The sequence below is a fragment of the Perognathus longimembris genome, chromosome 18, assembly GCF_023159225.1.
Source record: "Perognathus longimembris pacificus isolate PPM17 chromosome 18, ASM2315922v1, whole genome shotgun sequence".
Taxonomy (NCBI): Eukaryota; Metazoa; Chordata; class Mammalia; order Rodentia; family Heteromyidae; genus Perognathus; species Perognathus longimembris.
Window position 1 is genome coordinate 758,803 of NC_063178.1, and position 20,401 is coordinate 779,203.

Here is a 20,401-nt window from a genome sequence, read left to right on the forward strand (position 1 = left end):
GCACTGTGGACGTGGCTTCTCTGTGGTCAGCACTGTGGGCATGGCATCTGTGGGTGTGGCTTTTCTGTGGTCAGCACTGTGGATGTGGCTTTTCTGTGGTCAGCACTGTGGACGAGGCTTTTTCCATGGGCATCCCTGTGGACATGGCTCCTTACTAGTGTAAAAGCTTCTTTCTTTCCTGTGCTCAACTACCAAGCAGGCTTTCTGAGCTGTTAGGTGAGCAGAGACCAAGAGCAGACCCTCCTCTAGGTGTCTAGAGAATTAGAATGAATTAGAATCTAAAAAGCAATCAATCAGAACTTTAAAGAATTCAAAATTTTTAAACAGCTTTATTAAAGGCTAGTAATATAAAATACGGTCGCGTTATAAGCCATCAGTAAGAATTGATCACTTTTGAAAATGTGTATCCAAGAAAGGGAGGTGCAAAGAAGAGAGGCCGCTCCAGGCTGGGTAGAGGCCCCCCTCCCCCGCCCGAGGCCGGGGCCAGCCACGAAGCCGACTCAGGAAGCTTCTACAGGAGGTGGACCCCAGGCCAGACACAGGCGCGGCGATGGGGCGCGGGCTCCGGCTGGAGGGCAGGTGCACTCTCAAGAAGGAACGCGCTCCTCACTGTAGAAGCTCCGTCATGGCGCGCAGGGGAGAGCACGTGGCAGGGGTCGAGTTTAATTTCCTAGCTACCACGGATACCTGAAGGAAAGGACGTGGCCTGGGAGGCACCCACGGAGGGCCGGGCAGGGTGGGGGCACCCACGGAGGGCCGGGCAGGGTGGGGGCACCCACGGAGGGCCCGGCAGGGTGGGGCCTGAGCCCTCTCTGGAGTCCAGACCCCTCCACAAGGCTGCAGCTGGGCCTGTGCCCGTGGCAGTCCCCCCCTGGAGAAAGACCACAGCCCAGCGGCGTGGGGTCCGGAAGGCACGGAGCTCAGCGGCTCTGGAGGGACTCCCAGCTCCCAGCTGAGGACGACGGAGATGTCTGAGGGGGGCAGGCATGAGTCTCTGGGAAGAGCAGACAGGTCGCCCTGACCCGGTGGCCCAAGGCCACTCCAGGTGGGGGACAGGCCGCAGGGCAGGCGCACAGGCGGGTGGCGGTCTGCGGGTGACCAGCTGCTGGCCCCGGGAACCCGGCGCCCGCGCAGGCCTAGGGAAGGAAGTCCTGGGAAGGACTTCTAAAGCCCCATTGCCTTTTCACCCGTGTGGTCATCCACTCTTGCAAATGGCGCAGAAAGAACCTCGACTGCCAAATGGCGGTGAGCACCAGAGCAGGGAGCACCCGAGCCCGAGGGCCCAACGGCGTGAGGGACAAAGCCGCCCGCAGGGCCCACACGCGCGTGAGCTGGGCGGGTTCTGGCAGAAGTTCCTGGGGGGGGGGGGGATGGGAGATGCCATGTGCTTTACCCCAGAGCCGGGCAGCACGCTCGGGAGCCATTTTGGAAGGCTGCATGACACAGGCATCAGAAACAAAGGACACCCCTGTGTACCGCCCACTGGCGTGACTGGCGGGCATTAAGGCTTCGGGTGAGGAGGGCGTGGAGGGGGGCGTGGAGGGGTCGGCCCCACGCCCCGCCCCGGCTTGGCACTCTGCCAGGGGGACGTGGGGGAGGGTCACTGGGCGGAGCCAGGCGAGGGCGGTGGCTGTCCGGCTCCGCAGGCCAGGCCCCCAGTCCCCCCGGTCCACACGGTGAGGAAGGGGCCTCGGGGGAAGTAGGCGTCTCCCGTGCGGTGGTGGGCCGGGTGGGGCAGGCTCCGGGGTGCAGGACACCTGTGGCCTGCTGGGCTCGCACTGGAAGGCTCCGGCCCGTGACTGTGCACCGTCTGGGGTCCAGCCCTGCCCGCCCCTACCAGCGCTCCCGCAGAGCTGGGTGGGGGGGGGGCGGGGCAGCAGGTAGCAAGAGCTTCTGAGGGGATCTGGTACGAAACCAAGCTAGGTGTGGCTATCCAGATACAAAGTAAGGAGAAAGTTGGTACGAAACTTTCAGACATGCAACTGCCTTCCAACAGCCGTCTCTTCTACAAGTGAGTCAGGGAGCCTCGGGATCCCAGCGGAGGGGGGAGGGGGAGGGCGGGTGGGGAGGGGCTCCGGCCAGAGGCCGGGGTCTGCGCCAGCCTCTCTCCCCGTGGCTGAGGACGCACAGCCTCCATTCAAGGCGCCCAGCACGGACGGCGTGTGGAGGGCAGAGGAGGAGATGGCGTCGCTTTCACGACTTTCGTAAATAATGAAACCGATCCCTTGAGGGGGAAATTGGGTCGAACTAGGAACTTGCATTAAATTCCCCATGGATTATAAAAATTCCAAATGTAAAACTTCTGCTATCAAATTACTGAAAATACCATAAATCTGCGTTTACCAAAGAGGAAAAAAAAAAACCTGGCACTATTTGCCAGTTTGCAAGGAATTAAGAAAAGTGTGGAGCGCGGAGGGAACGATCGCCCCAGCGAGCCCTCGCCGGGCGGGCGGGGCGGGCGGGGCGGGCCGCCGTGCGCCCCGTTTACCAGTTGTCCAGAAAATCGAACCCCGTCTTCAAGACGACCGTGCTGGAGCCGACCTGCGGAGGGAGAGAGGCGGCGAGGTGAGCTGGGCTCGCGCCCGAGTCTAACCTCAGCATCTCGTTTAAGGTGGCCCCAAGGAGACGGTCTGGTTCCACCTGGGGGCCCCTGACCTCAATTTACCTCCGTGCGGGAGACAAGAAAGTCACCCCAAGTCCCCGGCCAGACGGACCGTGCCGAGCTCGTCCAGCCCCTCCCAGACGGGGCGCAGCCCCGGCCCCCAGGGACCCCACGGGCAGGATGGGGGGGGAGGCAGCAAGGGCTTCACAGGCAGAGCGGGGGCGCCGTGGGGGGCTGGGGAGGGGGAGCCCCTCTAATTCCCGCTGTGCTCCTCCTGGAACAATGGCTGTCCTGTTCTGATTGTGTGTCGTCTTCCAACACTGATGCCATTTAAAGTCACAAACAAACGTTCAGTCTTGTCTCCATATCTGCACTTTTTTTTTCCCAGTCCTGGGCCTTGGACTCAGGGCCTGAGCACTGTCCCTGGCTTCTTCTTGCTCAAGGCTAGCACTCTACCACTTGAGCCACAGCGCCGCTTCTGGCTGTTTTCTGTATATGTGGTACTGGGGAATCGAACCCAGGGCCTCATGTACACGAGGCAAGCACTCTTGCCACTAGGCCATATCCCCAGCCCCCATATCTGCACTTTTTATCACCAGTGTTGGGAGTGTGAGGGAGAGCGCTCAGTCCTCCCCTGCTCCCAGCCCCTCCTCCCCCAGCCCCCCTCCCCCAGGTCAGGCGGGTGAGGGACCCCTTCCCAGGTGTGTCCTGTCCCCCGCTCCCAGCCCCTCCTCCCCCAGCCCTCCCTCCCCCAGGACAGGCGGGTGAGGGACCCCTGAGGAGGAGGAGGGAGGAAGGAGGAGAGGGCGGAGCTCACAGGGGGAGGAGGAGGGAGGAAGGAGAGGGTCGCCCCCCCCCCCGCCCGCCCGGCTCCCTGCCCCCCCCTGTGAGCGTGCACACCCACCTGTGCCAGCGCGGGTTCTGAGAACAGAGGGTCTTCATCCTCCAGCCTGGGGCTGGGTGGCGAGGGCTTCCCCAGGGGCTCGGCGTCGGCGGGGGCCTGGAGGGCCCGAGGTCTCTCCTGCTCCTCCGCACCGGGCGGGGCCTGCTCCGGGGGGGCGGCCTCGGCCTCCCTGTCCTTCGGGGCCGGGTCCTGCCAGTAGCAGGAGGGCAAGGCCTTCTCCGCCTTCTCCAGGGACTTGATCTGGCTGGGGGTCAGAGACTGGAACTCGGCCTCGGCCCCCTCTCGAGAGCGCTCGGCATTGACCTTCCAGAAGGCCGCTTCCTCTTCCTTCCGGCCGGGCCCCAGGGCGTCCAGGCTGGAGGACCTGCTTCCCTGGGGGGGCTTGAGGCCCGGCACCCCCTGCGAAGTCTTGGCGGGGGGCCTCGGGGGCTCGCCGACCGGGGCGCCCACACCCGGCTCCTGGATGGATAAGGAGGAGATGCTGAACTCCATCTGACTCTGGAGCAGGGTGGGGCAGGGAGAGAAAGCGAGAAGCTTTACACAGACCCAAGGGACAGACGGCTCACAGACCCCCCCGCCCACACACGCATTTGCACCAACACAGACTGCTGTCCACCCGGGAACTTTCTCCGTCTCGACGTGGGACACGCCATCACACCCAGCACTTCCAGGGTAACTATCAGCCATGACCAGTGGCTCCGCCTCTGTGGAGGGGCCGCCCGCAGGCGGGGGGGACCTCCCTGGGGCGCGAGGAAAGGGGTCCCGGGCTCCGCGGGGTGCCAGAGGCCAGTGACACGCACCCAGAGGGCGAGACGGCCACACCCACACCACAGTGCCCACGAGGTCCTTTCCGGTCCGGATCTGCCTCCTGCCAACCCAGGACCGCGAAGCCCGGCCCCGCTGAGCTGTCCACGCCAGCCACGTGCCACGCGGCAGCCCGGGCGTCCCCGGAGGGGAGCAGACCCGAGGCCCGACCTCCCAGCTCGGTCATTTCCAAACCCATCCCGGCCGCAGAGCCTCAACAGCCGCGTGCACACGCCATAGCAAGCGACGGCCACGGAAACGAACTCCCGGGAAACGGAAGCGAGAGGATTTTCATTGCTTTGTGGTTTTGCTATTCTTTATTTCTAAACCTTTTGCCTTGTAGGTAAGTTTATCTGTTTGGGGAGGGTAAGGGGGGGCACAGAAATGATGGGGTCAAGGGTGAGCCAGGCAGCAGGGATACTCACTGGACACTATGTTGAACGTGAACCCCACACGTGTGGGGGTGGGGAGCAGGGAGGGACAACTGGAGAAACTGAGGGAAGAGGCAACACTGTTCAGAAAGAAACACACTCCTTACCTGACTTTCGTAACCCTCCTGTACAATAACAATAACAAATAAATTCAATAAAATAAAACCACTCCCAAGGCTGGGGGCAGAGGCTGAGCGGCGGGCGGGGTGGAGGTCGGAGACCAGCCCCGGGCAAAGCTAGGCACTGTGAAGATAAACTAAAAGCAAAAGGACAGGGAGCATAGCTCGAGGGGTCGAGCACCTGTCTTGTAGACACAGCCCAGAGTTCCAACCCAATACGCTAAAAACCGCTGTTTAGAGAAGCAGGAGCCTGTTTATTAATGCGGAGAAGCCAAGGCCCAAGGCACCCTCCATGTAGAAAGGGCTGCTCCGAGGCGGGGCCTCCGCCTTCCCCTGGGGTCTCCAGTCAGGAACCTGCTCAGCCCTGGAAAACGGGCCTAAGCGCTACTCTCAGCTACATGGGGAGGGGGCCTGGGACAGCCAGGCGGGGCTTCTGTGAGGTCACCCATCCAGGATGCGAATCCCTCCCACGCCAGAGCCGCGGCCCCCCACCCCGGCTCCCCCCTGCATCCGCACGCAGCCACCTCCACGGGCTGGGCCAGCCCCGAGGGGCTCCCGAGGGCTGCCCCCGCTGGGCGCAGCTGAACTCAAAGCAGGAGACGCCCTGCTCCCCGCGTCCCCTCCTGAGCCCGCTCTCACTCTGCGTCCACCCCGGACCCAGGAGGGGCAGGACCGGGCAGAACCTCCTTACAAGGAAGGCCCAGAACTGCCCTCGGGGGACAGACCCCCACCAGGCCGTGAGGACCACTGATGATGGGGGGACAAGGTCTCTGGAACCTTCCAGACACAACTGGAGCCAGCAGTCAACCGAGCCCAGCCGGCGACGGAGCCCCTGGCACAGGTCCCGCCCCGGCCCCTGGCTCCGGGTCTGCTTCAGCGCCTAGCTCGCCTGGGTACCGAGGATGGCTGAAGCGCTTTCCTCCTGTGGCTGGCAGGTAACACGCCTCCTTCCCCCGCCGCTCACCCCATCTCTACCTGGCACCTGGGGGCACCTGGCCAGACGTGAGATCGAGCTCCTGGAGCCTGGGCCTCCCACAACCCTGCTGGCCGCGGAGCCTCCTGGCCCGGCCCTGCTCCGGGCTCGGCAGACACGCAGTCACTGACGTCTCACTCCCTAGGTGACCGTGGCGGGGGCCGCGCGGGGAACCCCAACCCCGTCACACGGGGAGCCCGGGAGGCCCTGCCACCCCAGCCCGCAGCCCGAGAACCAGCACCCCGGGACCACGCGAGGCGGCGGCAGCCTCGGTACTGAGTGCGAGGACGCAGGCGACAAGCCCCCGGGGGACTCGGGGAAGGAGGCCCTCATCACGTGGGCGGGGGCGGGGTCACCCCGGGATCCAGCCAAGGCGGCGTCTCTCCTATTACCACGGTCGGCCGCCTTTCTCCGCTCTGGTGGGGGGTGGCGCCGGGGGGGGGGGGGGTGAGCGCAGGGCCTCGCGCGTTTCAGAGACAAAGTCTTGGCTTCCGACTCAACCCTCCGGAGTGGCTGGGATTTTACACAAGCTCTTTTTCTGGCAAAACCGTACATTTCTCAAATCTCCGTGCTCCACTTTTTCTCCGCATTCTCACGCTAAATCTGGCTCACCGGGGCACAGCCTGGACACTGCGGCGCCTTGAGATCTCTTTCCCCTGCGCATCTTATCAGCTTCACACTCAGCCTCCGCCCTCCAGGCAGGCACAGTGTGCAGACAAGGTCTTTGGCCGAATGTAACAGTCCCGGGCTCTTCCCAAGCCCAGTGTCCCGGCGGAGGGACCGAGGCCCGGCGCGGGGACGGGCTGCCGGCACCCTCACGGAGGGACCACGGCAGGGACCAGCCACGGCGGGGACCAGCCACGGCGGGCTCCGCGGCCGTCTAAGCCACGCCGTCGCGCCACAGGCTCCGCGGGGATCCCCGGTGGAAGGCGTGTGAGGAGGTCCGGGGCGGGGCTGGGCCTCGGGGACGCGGGGCGGTGGGGAGGGTGGCGGGGGGGGGGGGCCACAGGGCCGAAGGGAGCGAGGCACAGGGGGCCAGGGCCGCACCGTCCCGACGCGTCTGTGGCTTTTCCCACGCTTAGGTCGCGGCGGCCTCGGCTCCTCCTCCCCGCGGGCCCGACTTCCGTCCGGTGGACGCTAGCCCGTCTGGGGGACCCCGGCCTGCCGTCGGGCCCGGCCCGGCCCCGTGCTCCGCGCCCGGGCGGCACGCTCGCGGCCCCGGCCCGGCGGCCCCATTCGGAGGGCCGCCATCGTGGCCGCAGGCAGCCAGGGGGGTGGGCGGAGCGGCCCCTCCACCCTGGCACGGCGCACCTGCCCTGCTCGCGCGACTCCACGCGGGGCTCCCCGCCTCCCCGTCCTCCGCAGCCGTGGGGCACCGAGTCCTCCGACTCCTCCAAACCAAGAAACCACTCAGTCTCTCAACACAAGACGAGTTCAAGGGGAGGCTCGCTCGCTGTGGAGGCCCCCGTGGCAACGGGGGGAGGGCAGGGTCGGCTGGTCTCGGAGCGCAGGGCCCGGGAAGCCGGGGGTGCCGGGCACTGGCGCCCACGCAACACGCAGAGCGGAGCCCCCTTTCCTGCCCGATTACTGAGGACCCGGCACCGCACCCCCAATACCAGCTCCGGAGGGCACACGGCACCCGGGGCGCTGGGCAGGCCGCGCCGGGGACCGGAGACGGGAAGAGGCGAGGCAGGGACGCACCAGACACTCGCTTCCTATTCCTGGAAAACGGCTCGCCTTTCCCAGTCACGGGCTCTGGAGAAAGGAGGTCACGGCGGCCCTGCCAGTACCGTGCCGGCACGCAGGAGACGCCAAGAGCCAAGCGGTCCCCGGCAGGTCCCTCCCGGACAGACGTCCAGCAGACGGACGGAGGCGGAAGGAAGAAGCCCTTGTGCTCACGGCAGCCGGGCATCCTCCGGGCCCTGCCAGCCCCAAGCCCGGGGCCGGCCGGGAGGACCCGGTGAGCACGCAGGGCCCGCCGGGACCCGGCACACCCACGTGGGGGACCGGGTCTCAGCCGGCCACGTCCGCGCTAAAAACAGTAAGACCGCAACACAGCCCGGGATCTATTTTTGCGCCGCTCGCTGGGGAGGAATGTAAGATATTCAGCAAGGGTGCAGCCGCCAAAGCTAACTGTTTGGCTTGGCAGCTGCCGGCAACCTCCAACTGTTGAGACAAAGGCTACAAAAGTATTATCAAAAACACCATAGGTGGCCAGGGCAGATCCTAATACATTTGCCCCACACTCACCTTACCCCCTCTCCCCTGCCAGGAAGGAAGGGAGGCAGGCGAAGGGAAATACAGAAACGTCCAGAATCACCCAACTAGCAGAGCGGCGTCCTACGGGGCAAGGCGGCGGGCTTAGGCCGCGGGGCACAGCCGCTCCTCGCGGACCAGGAGCCGAATCCCCACTGACCTTCCACGCACAACTCGGGGGAGCTCAGGCCCAGGAGAGACAGGCAGAGCGGCGGGGAGGGGGGGCGGGGGGTGGGGGGCTAGCACCCAGGTATCAGTCAGTGAGGAACCGAGGAACACGATCCTGAGCACAACCTCTGACCCAGGGGGGAGGGGGCTGAGCACGACCTCTGACCTGGAGAGGGGGGCTGAGCACAACCTCTGACCCAGAGGGGGGCGGGAATGGGCCCGCGTGGCCTGGCCCTCAGCACTGCTCTCGGAGGCCTGGAGGGTGGCAGAGGTGCCCACCAGGCCCACGGAGGAGCAAGTCCCTGTCCTGGGGGCCCTCCTGCCTCACAGGGCAAAGGCACCACGGGGGCCCCCTCTGGGGTCCCACAGTAATGCAAGGAGGGCAGAGCCAGGCTGGGAGCACAACCTTGCTCTCACCTCTCTCTTCCTGCCTTGGTTTCCCCTCTGCAAAAGGGGCTCCCGGGGACCAAGGCACCCTGAGCTCAGCAGCCGTGGCACAGGTCTCTTGGCTGTGATGGTAATAATGACAAGACCTGTGCCCCATCAGGAGGAGGGGGCAGCTTTCACAGAGGGGTGGGCGTGAGGGGGTGCACAAAGACCCGGGCGTGGAAGAACATGACTGGGGGGGGGGGCAAGCGGCCCTGTGGAAGGACCCCCTGCTCAAGGGGGAGGGCTAGGCCCCCGGGGTGAGCCGTGGGAAAAGGCAGGGGGCCCAGGGCTGGGCTCTGACCTTAGAGAAAGCAAGGACAGCCCAGAGGGAAGGAGGGGAAACGGGGGGGCGTGGATCTGCGTATGGGCAGAGACTGGGGTGTCTGTGGGAAGCCTGGAGCGAGCCCGGAGCGGGGCCGCCCACAGCACCATGCCTCTCCCAGTGGCTGCAGCCAGGAAGAGCAGCCAGGCAAAGCCGCACTTGCTTCCCGTCTTTCCATGGACGGCAGACAACCACTGAGGTCTTCGTCCATCCACACTGGGGGCGTACGACGGCCCGAACCCAGGAGCACCTGCAGGCCCCTGGGGGGGGGGGGGTTCCGTGTGCCCCCTGTCGCCAGGCTCAGCCCAGACACCCGCTGTGCCTCCCCACTTCCCAGAAGGCCTGGAACATTCCCTCTCAAGGACACTAGCCCTCAGGACCACCCCACTTCACGGACACTGCCCCCCAGGACCAACCATCCACTCTGCCTCTGAACCACCCAACAGGCAGCCGAGCACCAGAGAAGACCCGTCCTCCGAGAAGCTGCTGGGGGGGGGGGGGCGGGGCGGGAAACGCCAGAGGGCCCGGTCGGGTCTAGGTCAGCCCTGTTGCAGGCCATCTCCTCCCCCGGTCCGGAGCAATCGAGTGCTGGGGTTTTTCCTCTGGAGCATCGGTTACATCAGTCAGGAATGCAGTGGGTCCCCAAGGTCCCCTCCGCCTGCCAAGAATGACAGATGAGTGGAAACGAAGACCATGACCCCCCCGCCCCCGGGACAGGAGGCCTCCGGGTAGCTCCCTTCCGGCCGGCAGTCGGGGAGGGGGCGGGGGGAGGGAGTTATTATCTGATTGGTCCAGGGCAGCAGTTCCGCGGGATGGAGAGAGACCGCGGCGTGTGGACGCGTGCGACAGTCATTCCACAAAGCACACAGAGAGCCCATAGACGCGCACAGCCTTGCAGCCAAGAAAAAGAAGCCGGGCGCCGGTGCCTCACGCCTGTCATCCTAGCTACTTAGGAGGCTGAGATCTGAGGGTCGCGGTTTGAAGCCGGCCGGGGCAAAAATAAAAACTCAAAAAAGCCAGAAGTATGGCCTAGTGGCAAGAGCGCCTGCCTCATATACACGAGGCCCTGGGTTCCATTCCCCAGCACCACATAGACAGAAAATGGCCAGAAGGAATGGCGCTGTGGCTCAAGCGGTAGAGCGCCAGCCTTGAGCAAAAGAGGCTCAGGGACAGCGCCCAGGCGCGGGGAACGAGAGTGGAGGCGGATGGTGTGAGGTCACCTAACGGTGTGGGTGCCCGGAGCACCGCTGAAGCGCCCAGGCCTGCGTGACACACGCCGATGGCAGCGCGCGGGAGGCCGGGGCGGGGACGGGGCAGGGGGGTGGGGGGGCTCGTCCGGGCGCGAGCTGCGTGACCCCAGCGGCCTCCGCCCCCGGGTGCTGAACGCCGGCTGCTTCCCACGGGCTGTCTGCTGCCCCCCTCCGCGGCCGGCGAGCTGCCCCTCAGCCCCCCCGTGGCTGGGAGGTGAGGGCCTCCAGCGGATACCCCAGCGGCCCCGGCAACGGTGGTGACCGGGGCGGAGGCCGCGCCAGCACCTGCGCTGGGCTCTCAGCGCCCCGAGTCCAGTGCCCCAGCTGCCCCGGGCTCCCGACGCAGGGCCGGCAGGGAAGTGGAGCCCAGGCGGCTGGGAACCGGGCTCGGGGGCCGAGTGGGAACCACGCGGGAACCACACATCAACCCAGCTCCAGCACTCCACACCCAGAACCCCGGCGAAAGCACCGGGGTCTTAGGACCCTGCCACCGCCGCCCTTCGCCCACTGCTTTGCACACCAAGCTCCTGGGCCACCGTTAGGCCTGGTGACCCGGGCTGACTTCTACCACTGAAGTACGTCTGCTCTGCGGTCCCAGCCAGCCTTCCCTTCAGACCAACCCAGCTGTCACCACGCAGGCCACGGGCCCTGCGGCCATCACATGCTGAGTGAGCGCCGTAGAGTCCTCAAGTGTTCTCAACCCAACCCGACTTACCCTCGTCTCCCAGGAGAATGGGGCCGAGTGCTCATCTTGCCAAGTCAGGTCCTAAAATAAAAAGTCAAGAATGAGTCTGAAGTCCAAGCTCAGGCAGCCCCACGCAGCCGGCCACCCACCCCACCCAGGCCCCGGGGGGCCGAGAGCGGGTGTGAAGCCACAGAGCTGACCCTGCTCCCCAATTCGGCGGGCCTCGCCTCACCTTCGGGTAGAGACTGCTGTGATCCCTCCCCTGCCAGGCAAACTCGGGGTGACGCAGACCTGGCCCCCAACAGACCCAGGCAGAGGGAAGCTGAGGGGCGGAGCAGTGTGCTCACAGACAAGGACTGGGCCTCCTGTCTACACATGACAGATGAACACTGCCCACACAGGGACAATCCACTGTCCACACAGGGACAACCCACCATCTATACAGACAACCCACTGTCCACACAGGGACAACCCACCATCTATACACAGACAACCCACCATCCACACAGGGACAACCCACCATCCACACAGGGACAACCCACCATCTATACAGACAATGCACCATCTATACACAGACAATCCACCACCTATACACAGACAACCCACCACCTATACACAGACAACCCACCATCTATACACAGACAACCCACTGTCCACACAGGGACAACCCACCATCTATACACAGACAACCCACCATCCACACAGGGACAACCCACCATCTATACAGACAATGCACCATCTATACACAGACAATCCACCACCTATACACAGACAACCCACCACCTATACACAGACAACCCACCATCTATACACAGACAACCCACTGTCCACACAGGGACAACCCACCATCTATACACAGACAACCCACCATCCACACAGGGACAACCCACCATCTATACAGACAATGCACCATCTATACACAGACAATCCACCACCTATACACAGACAACCCACCATCTATACACAGACAACCCACTGTCCACACAGGGACAACCCACCATCTATACACAGACAACCCACCATCTATACAGACAACCTACCATCTATACACAGACAACCCACCACAACCCACCATCTATACACAGACAACCCACCATCTATACAGACAGACAACCCACCATCTATACACAGACAACCCACCATCTATACACAGACAACCCACCATCTATACACAGACAACCCACCGTCCACCCAGGGGCAGTCCACTGCCCACACAGGAACAATCCACCGTCTACACACATCGAGGCACCTTGATAGCTTTGTGCCTGGCTATCCTAGTGCGAGAAGACAGGGTCTATGCCCCCAGACACTCCTCCCGGGTGAACACATGAACAAATCTGCACATCCCACGCCTGTCCTCCAAGATATCCCCAGTACAGGACACGAGCAAGTTCAGACGCAGTCCCTGGAGGTAGAAGTGTCATCTGTCAGGGAAGAGTACCTGCCTTGGGACAGCACATCCTTGTCCCCTGCTCTGGGGACGGGAGTGTCCCTAGCCCCTGCTCTGGGGACGGGCCTGCTGCTGGGTGGCTGGGCTGGGCTGCCCCCCCCAGGTGCAGTACGAGCCCCCACAGGCACAGGGTACTGCAGATGCCCCCCCCCCCCCCCAGTGCAGCAGCAATGTTGGCTGGGCACCGGGCTGACTGGCTGTGGGGCCAAACTTCCAAAAGCCAGCAGGAACAGGGCCGCTGCCTTCCCCTTTGGAATTTGTTAAATCCAAGCTATTTCTCAACGTCCAAATTCTGCTCTCCAAAAATGGCAATGACAGCCCGGAGGAATGCAAGCTATGGGGCCCGGGCGGCGTCCCACGCAGAGGTGGGGATTCCGGCTGCTGCTGGGGCCCGCCTCCGGGTGGCGCCCACTGGAGAAGGGAACCCCAAAGCCAACAGAAACGCCGAGCAGAAGGGCTTTGTTTTCGGCTGGACAGGAAGGTGTGGATGGAGCAAAAATGGTGTTTATCCAAGAGGTGGGATGGGCAAAGGGAAGCGTGTGCCAGTGTGTTCTTCTTCCCACCCAGGCTGCTGACCCTGCTGGGGCGGGGGGGGGGCGGGCAGAGGAAGACCCAGCTACCAGAGCAGAGCCCCATCCACCACACCATCCTTCTGCTTAAGCAGGAACTCAGTGAGTCCCTTTGAAATCCACAAAGGTTACACAGAAAGTGACTTCAGGAAGCAGCGGCTGGGCCTGGGGCTGGGGACACCAGGCCCCCAGGGATCACCCGGTGTCTGCTCCATTTCCAAGCCGCTGCAGACAAAGGCGACACAGTCATATAACACCGTGAATATACTAAGTGTCGCTGACAAATGATTGAAATGTGGCAAGGTACAGACACAGATAGATCACCACAATAAAACGTCATTTTAAAAAATACAGCAAGATCTGGGTGCAAACGAAGTTGGTCTGGAAAAGCTACGGCCTATGGTTCCAGCTGTACTCCATCCTGGGGGCCAAACGCACGGAGCCAGGGCTGGCATTGTGGCAGACCCACTCGGGCGCCGCGCCACTGTCCTGGGCAGACTCCCGCACGGCTAGGGCCAGGAGCCCAGGCAGGCCGCCCGCCACGCCCAGACGCGCTGCCCCCGCTGCCGGGTCGCTCCGGGCGCTGGGAGGCTTACAAGGGTGCACACGACCACGGCCTGCTGAAATCCTCGTTCCCAACTGCTAAGCTCTCAGAGACCGGTCACACTGTCTTGGTAAGGCAGAGGCAGTTTAGGAGCCACAGGTGCCCCCGAGGCCCGGAAGCAGGAAGGCTCTGGGGGGAGAAGCGGCACTTTGGCTCCTGCTGAGAAGTGCCGTGAGCACTAGAGAAGGCTCAGCCAAGGGACGGAAGCCGCAGCTCTGCCAGCGGTCATCCACGCGGTGCTGGCGCCGTCCGCTGCAGCCCAGTGCTCAGGAGCGGGCAGGCAGCAGCTGGGCCGGCGCCCCAGGGGTCCGCTGCCTCCCTGCTGCCATGGAACCCACGCTTTTAACAGCCGATTTATGAAGCGTGACTTTTAACAGTGTGATTTACAGCGGCATGAGCCAGTGCACCTCCTCCAGTAGGAAAATGGAGAAACCAACCGTGGGCTGTGGAGAGGACCACAGGCCAGTCCTTTTGTTGTCGGTGGTACTGGACATGGGGCTTGAACTCTGCCTGGGCGCTGCCCCTGGGCCTCTTTGTGCTCAAGGCTAGCACTGTACCACTTGAGCCACAGCGCCACTTCCAGTTTTTGAGTGGTTCATGGGAGGTAAGACTCTCACAGGCGTTCCTGCCTGGGCTGGCTTTGAACCCTGGTCCTCAGATCTCAGCCTCCTGAGTAGCTGGGATGACAGGCGTGAGCCACCAGCGCCGGCAAGCCGCTCCTTTTGAAAAGGCAGTGATTCCACCCGCAGGACCGGGGAGGGGGCAGCGGGGGCAGGCAGGGGGATGGGGAGGGACAGGGCGGTGGCTACCGGGGCTGGCATCACCCACACACGCCACCCTCGGGGTTCGCGGCTCTCGGGGGTGGAAAGGGCGTCAACCGCACCAGGCACCAGCGAGGGTCCCGGGTGGACTGCTGTCCCAGCGCCCCTCCTCCCCCCACCACGGCGGCAGGGACCCTCAGGGCCTGGAGGTCGGTGCACCGGAGATCCACTTCCCACTCCATTTCACTAGGAATCTAAGATTAGGTATCTTAAAGGGAATAATAACAAAAATGATTGAAATATGCTTTCTTTTGTCCACTGCCTGATCCTGGCAACTGTGCCCGTCTTTCTGGATGGGCGATGTAGATGTAGCTTCTGGCCTGTTGATGTTATCTGCAAGCCCTGCGGCGCCGCGCCGACGTTCAGCCCCCTAAGCCTGCCGGGCTGGGGGTCGCCCACTGAGGGCGGTCAAAGGCGAGGACCAGCAGGTGAGCAGGGAGTCCCAGCAGCCGGGTGTGGCTTGGGGAACCTGCCGCTTCGGGTGTGGACAGGATACCTGTCGAGCAAAAGTGCCTGCCCTCGTCACCTCATCTGTTTCCAAACTTCCGCCACGGGGCCAGCAGAGGCAGGGGCTGGGAGGACAGGCCACACCCCCACCTCGGCTTCTGGGCACCAGGCCAGGCACTGGAGGGCAGGGAGCCATCCTTCCCGGGGAACGCCTGAGGGACGGGCCGCAGCCGCCCCGCCCGGCCCTCGGAGCCCACCCGCCCCTTCCCGGTGCCGGCCTCCCGCGCGGGGCGGGGCCAGGGAGGGGCCGCCCCTGCCGTGCCCCCCTTTCCAGCACCCCATGAACGCGTGGGACGGAAGCACACCCTGTCACACATTCCGACCTCCTTAAAAGACCAGCCCAAGCCCAGCTTGGTGGCACAGGCCTGTAATACCAGCCAGGGTGGGGATCCGGGGATCTTTTTAGGCCCAGCCTGGGCACCAAAAAGGTTCAGACCAGTAGCTGGGTGGAGTGGTGCGTGCCTATCAACCAGAGACGAGAAGCACAGATGATAGGGGGGTCGTAGCCCCGGAGGCCCCGACACAGAGCAAGACCCCATCTTGACAATAACCAACACGAAGGGACTGGTTGACTGGCTCAAGTGGCAGAGCGCCTGCCTAGCAAGTGGGAGGCCTTGATCCCAAACCCTAGAACCAAAACAGAAGTCCAAAATATTGAGTAAAGCAATTCCCACATTCCCCTCACTTTTTTGGTGTGTGTGCCAGTCCTAGGGCTTGAACTCAGGGCCTGGGTTCTGTCCTGAGCTTTTTTTCTCCAAGGCTGGCACTCTACCAATTTGAGCTACCGCGCCACTTCCAGCCTTTTCTGAGTAGTTTATTGGAGATGAGAGTCTCACGGACTTTGCTGTTGAAGCTGGCTTTGAACAGCTACCCTTTACAGCAGTGAACACTGAGCTGACAGCACCCAGGCCCTCAGAAGCGACAGTGAGGTTGTGGGGGGGGAGGGAGGTTGCTGGCTTCCTGGCCTTCAAAGGCCTCTGGGAGTCCAGGAGGCCAAGACTCTGGCTCCAGAACAGAAGAGTAAGCTAGACAGGCCCGTTCCAGGAGGAGGAGTTGGGGTGCGGGGCACCGCGGCGGGCCTGCTAAGCCGCGGAAGTAGGACAGGCTCCGCGTCCTATGCCTGGAAAATCCAGCCCGTGTGCTGAAGGCTGGAGTGGACGCCACCCCCGCACCCCCCCACCCCCGCTCCAGTCTACCTCCTTTCAGGAGAGGTACCCAAGTCCCCTGTCATCTGAGTGGGGGCCCACTCGGGACCCCGAATAGCTCCACAGAGATCCTGCTGGGTCGCTGGAGGAGGCTGGGGCAAGGACAGGCAGCAGCCGCAGCACCGTCCTGAAAAATTCAGGGCTTGGGGTTTTCCTCTGTCTGATAAGAGCCACAGATAAGCCACAGAATAGATGGGGCCCCTTCTAAAGCAAAAACCTCGACCGCCCCAGGTAGGCCATTCCAGAACCTTCCGCTGAGGAAGGGCATGACAGACAGAAGCTCCCGTCTGCCAACACAACCGTCCCCAGGGTCTGCCTGCTCCAAGCCAGGCTCCTGGGCCGCCGTCCCTTCCCCAGGAAAAATGCTTTTGCACCACTCTCTGGGCCCTTGCCCTCTCCCTTGGGACGGTGGAGGGGTGGGGGCTCCCGCAGAGCCCCTGGGCCCTTCACAAGAGGGCCTGGGTGACAGCGAGGTGAGGAACAGGGGGGCTGACGACAGGGGGACACGGCTGCTCTGTGAACACTCAATGAGAACCCACAGCCTGGCAGCGGGTTTAAAGGAGTGAGGAAGGACTACGGGGGTGGGGCTGCACACATGAACCGACACTGGGAGCTCGAGCTTCTGATGAACACAGGCCTTGGAAGCTCTGGCCCAGGCGATCGCCAAAGAGCCGAGAACAGAAAACCCTTCCCAACTCCAACACTAACGGCAGAGGCCTCCTTCTCTGCTGGGGACCAGCGCACCAAAGCAAGAGGGGATCTGAGGCTGGGCCTTCCAGCCTGACCCGCCCAGAGCAGGGAGGGCGAGGGGTGGACACACACACACACACACACACACACACACACGCACGTACACGCACACACGCACGCACACGCATATGCACATACACACAGGTACACACAAATACACACGGGTATACACACATGCACATGCACACATACACACGTGCATACACACGCACACGCACGTACACGCACGTGCATACACACGCACATACACATGGGTACACACACGCACATACACACATATGCACATGCACACATACACACATGCATACACACGCACATGCACACATACACATGTGCATGCACACATGCACATACACACAGGTACACACAAATACACACATGGGTACACACATGCACACATACACATGTGCATACACACACGCACATGCACGTACACGCATATGCACATACAAATACACACATGGGTATACACATGCACATATACACATATGCACATGCACACATACACATGTGCACACACACACACACACTGGCCACGGTGCTGCCCCTGCTCCATGCATGCGCATCTGAGCCCTGACCACTCTCAGAGCTGCCAAGACCTAAGATGACCATTGAGAAGTTAGGTTTCTGTTGTTCCTACAACACAAGGAAACAGCTAGATGACAACGGGTTGCTTTGCAGGACACAAAAATGTACTAGCAGTGGAGGACACACAAAGAAACAGGCACCATGGTCAGAGTAGCAGAAAGGGCTGTGGAGTGGCTGCTTGATCTAATTCAGAGTTCTTTCCCTCAAACCGCGGCCCTGACAGCCTGGCAGCCTGCTGGGGGGCCCACCCCTGTGTCTTTAGCGCCCTTGTGATAGGGTAGCAGATCCTCCACGAGCCATCTCCTCAAATCAACTATGAGACCACTGCCAACTCCACCGTGGTGTGGTTGGCACCACCCAGTTGGTGGTGGAATTTAACCACCCCAGTGCCATCCAACCACACAGCCACGACAGGCAGAAACGGACCCCAAACCTCCCTGGAAAGCTCCTGACTTACAACTGTGCCTCTAAACCACCCTAGAAAGTTCCTACAATTCACAATTCACAGCAGTGCCTCTGCCTCCTAGGCTGGGCTTGGCTGGGGCACTAGGGAGAAGGCCCTCAGCACTGTTTGCAAAGCTCACTTAAAAGTTACATTGGGCCGGTGGCCAGTGGCTCACCCCTGTAGTCCTAGCTACTTAGAAGGCTGAGATCTGAGCATCAAGGTCTGAAGCCAGAGACTCTTATCACCAATTAACCACCAGAAGCTGGAAGTGGAGCTCTGGCTCAAATGGGAGAATGCTAGCCTTGAGCAAAGAAGTGCAAGGTCACACCACACACACACACACACACACACACACCGAGTCAGGCTGGGGTCTCCTGAAAAGGCACAGATGCCTCGGTACACACTTCCAGACCCCGTTCCTATCCGTGGTCCTGGCTCCCGTGGCCTGGCTTTCTGAGGATGTGCAGCCCAGCCGCGGCTTGGACAGCAAGGCCAGGGCTTGCACTTCTTGCTCGGACGCTTGCTTCCTCTCTGGTTTGTGTATCCCTGAATCTTCAAGCGGCGCTGCCTGCTTTCTATCATCAAACCTGAGCACAAACACAGCACACATGTCTTTCAGGGACACAGCGTTTCGCGGAGACACAGCCAGTCCCAGAAATACATTTGAAGACCTATGTTCTCATCCCTCACCACATCCCTTGTTTCTCCTTGGCAAAGGCCCTCCGAGATCAAAAAGTCCACGGAGAGTTTCCTTTCAATTCCTTCAGAATAAGGCCACGTCGGGCGCAGTCCTTCCTGCCTTGCACACTTCCCCGACCCTCACGAGCGTTTGTGATCACAAACCCTCTGTACTGAGGGTCTGCACGGTTGCACCGGGAATCAGAGTCAGCTCTCACTCCTGACTGACTGGAATTCCTGCCATACTGCTGAACTTCCTCGAAAAGTTGCCCCAGCTCCTCCCTCCTGCCCCCGGACTAGCACGGGTGCCTGTCCCTGTCTGTCTGTCTGTCTGTCTCCCTCTCGCCCTCCCTCCTCCTTCCCTCTCTCTTCTTCCTCCCTCTCCCCCCCCCCCAGTCTTCCAGCTCCTCACCCCTCCCCTCCCCTCCCCTGCCCTCCCCTCCCCTGCCCTCCCCTCCTCCCGGCAAAGTTGGGTCAGGGAGGCCCCGGAGCCGCCGAGCTCACAGGAACAAAGCGCTTCGAGGAAACGAGGGAGCCCGGGTTTCTGGGCCGCCCGGGCCGCCGGAGCCCCCGGAGCCCGGCGCCGGGCCGGGCCTTCGGCCCCCCGCCGCGCTCCGGCCGGGAAGTTCCGCCGGCGCCGCGCGGGGGGCCGGGGGCCTCGGTTTCACGCCGGGGAAGCCGAGGCTCCGGGCGCGAGCTCCCCCGGCGGCCCCCGGGGCGGCGCCGCCGGATCGGAGCCCGGGGGTCGGCGTCACCCCGCCGCCCCGCCCGCCGCACCCACCTCGTCCCCGAAGCGCACCAGCTTCTGGCCCGTGGGCCCGCGCGGGCCGGGGAAGCGGCCGGGGTCCCCCGCGTCGGCGGCCGGCGGCGCGCGCGGCCCCAGCAGGCAGCGGTCGATGACCTCGTCCTGCTGCGCGGGCGGCAGCCGCGCCCACTCGGGCCCGTACTTCTCGCGGATCTTCTCCTTGTCCTGCATGATCTTGCGGCCATGGGGCTCAGCGACGAGAAGTAGGTGAAGCGCTTGCGCTCGCGCTCGTCCAGGGGCCGGTTCCCGCTCATGACGGCCGAGCGCGAGGCCGCGATCGCCGCCGCCATGGACGCCATGCCCGGCCCCGCCGCCCGCCGGGCCCCGGCGCCGCCTCCGCCCGGCCGGGCCCGCCCCGCCGCTCCGCCCCGCCCCGCCGCCCCGCCTCCCCGCCCGCGCGCTCCGGTCTCCACTCAGCACCCGAGCGCCGCCTCCGCCCGCCCGCCCCGCCGCCCCGCCCGCCGGGCCCCAAGCGCCGCCTCCGCCCGGCCGGGCCCGCCCCGCCGCCCCGCCTCCCCGCCCGCGCGCTCCGGTCTCCACTCAGCACCGGAGCGCCGCCTCCGCCCGCCCGCCCCGCCGCCCCGCCCCGCCGCCCCTCTCCACTCCGCCCCGCCCCGCGGACTCCGCCCGCTCCCTCTCCACTCCGCCCCGCCACGCAGCGCGGACTCTGCCCCGTCCCGTCTGCTCGGTAGAACCGTCCCTGCCAAGGCCCCCCCCTTCCCCCGCCAGCCTCCCTTGATCACCCCTGCAGAGGCCCCGCCCCCGCCGGCAGCCCTTGGGGATCACGCCTGCAGAGGCCCACCCCCTCCAAGGCTCCGCCCCCTGCCTCCCCCACCAGCATCCCTTGGGATCACCCCCTCAGAGGCCCCGCCCCCGCCGGCAGCCCTTGGGGATCACCCCTGCAGAGGCCCCGCCCCCGCAGACCTCCGCCCCCTACCGGCAGCCCTTGGGGTTCCACCCCCGCAGAGGCCCCGCCCCCACCAGCAGCCCTTGGAGTTCCACCCCCGCAGAGGCCCCGCCCCCGAATCCCAACCTC

General features: G+C 63.7%; 1 protein-coding gene and 1 long non-coding RNA gene across 2 annotated transcripts in view; both read right to left on the reverse strand.

Annotated features, from left to right (window-relative positions):
- Positions 1-309: 309 nt before the first annotated feature.
- The window catches only part of LOC125366738, a 25,812-nt gene continuing 5,720 nt past the window's right edge, over positions 310-20,401 (reverse strand). The window contains exon 2 of the long non-coding RNA XR_007213964.1: positions 310-801. This is a non-coding gene — a long non-coding RNA (uncharacterized LOC125366738). The remainder of the gene's footprint in view (positions 802-20,401) is intronic.
- Positions 1,359-19,677, reverse strand: C18H1orf198 (chromosome 18 C1orf198 homolog). The gene is given in 5 exon segments (XM_048367433.1): positions 1,359-2,541; positions 3,507-4,004; positions 10,974-11,024; positions 19,342-19,547; positions 19,550-19,677. Coding segments are annotated over 5 exon segments (927 nt in total). The 5' UTR covers positions 19,665-19,677; the 3' UTR covers positions 1,359-2,484.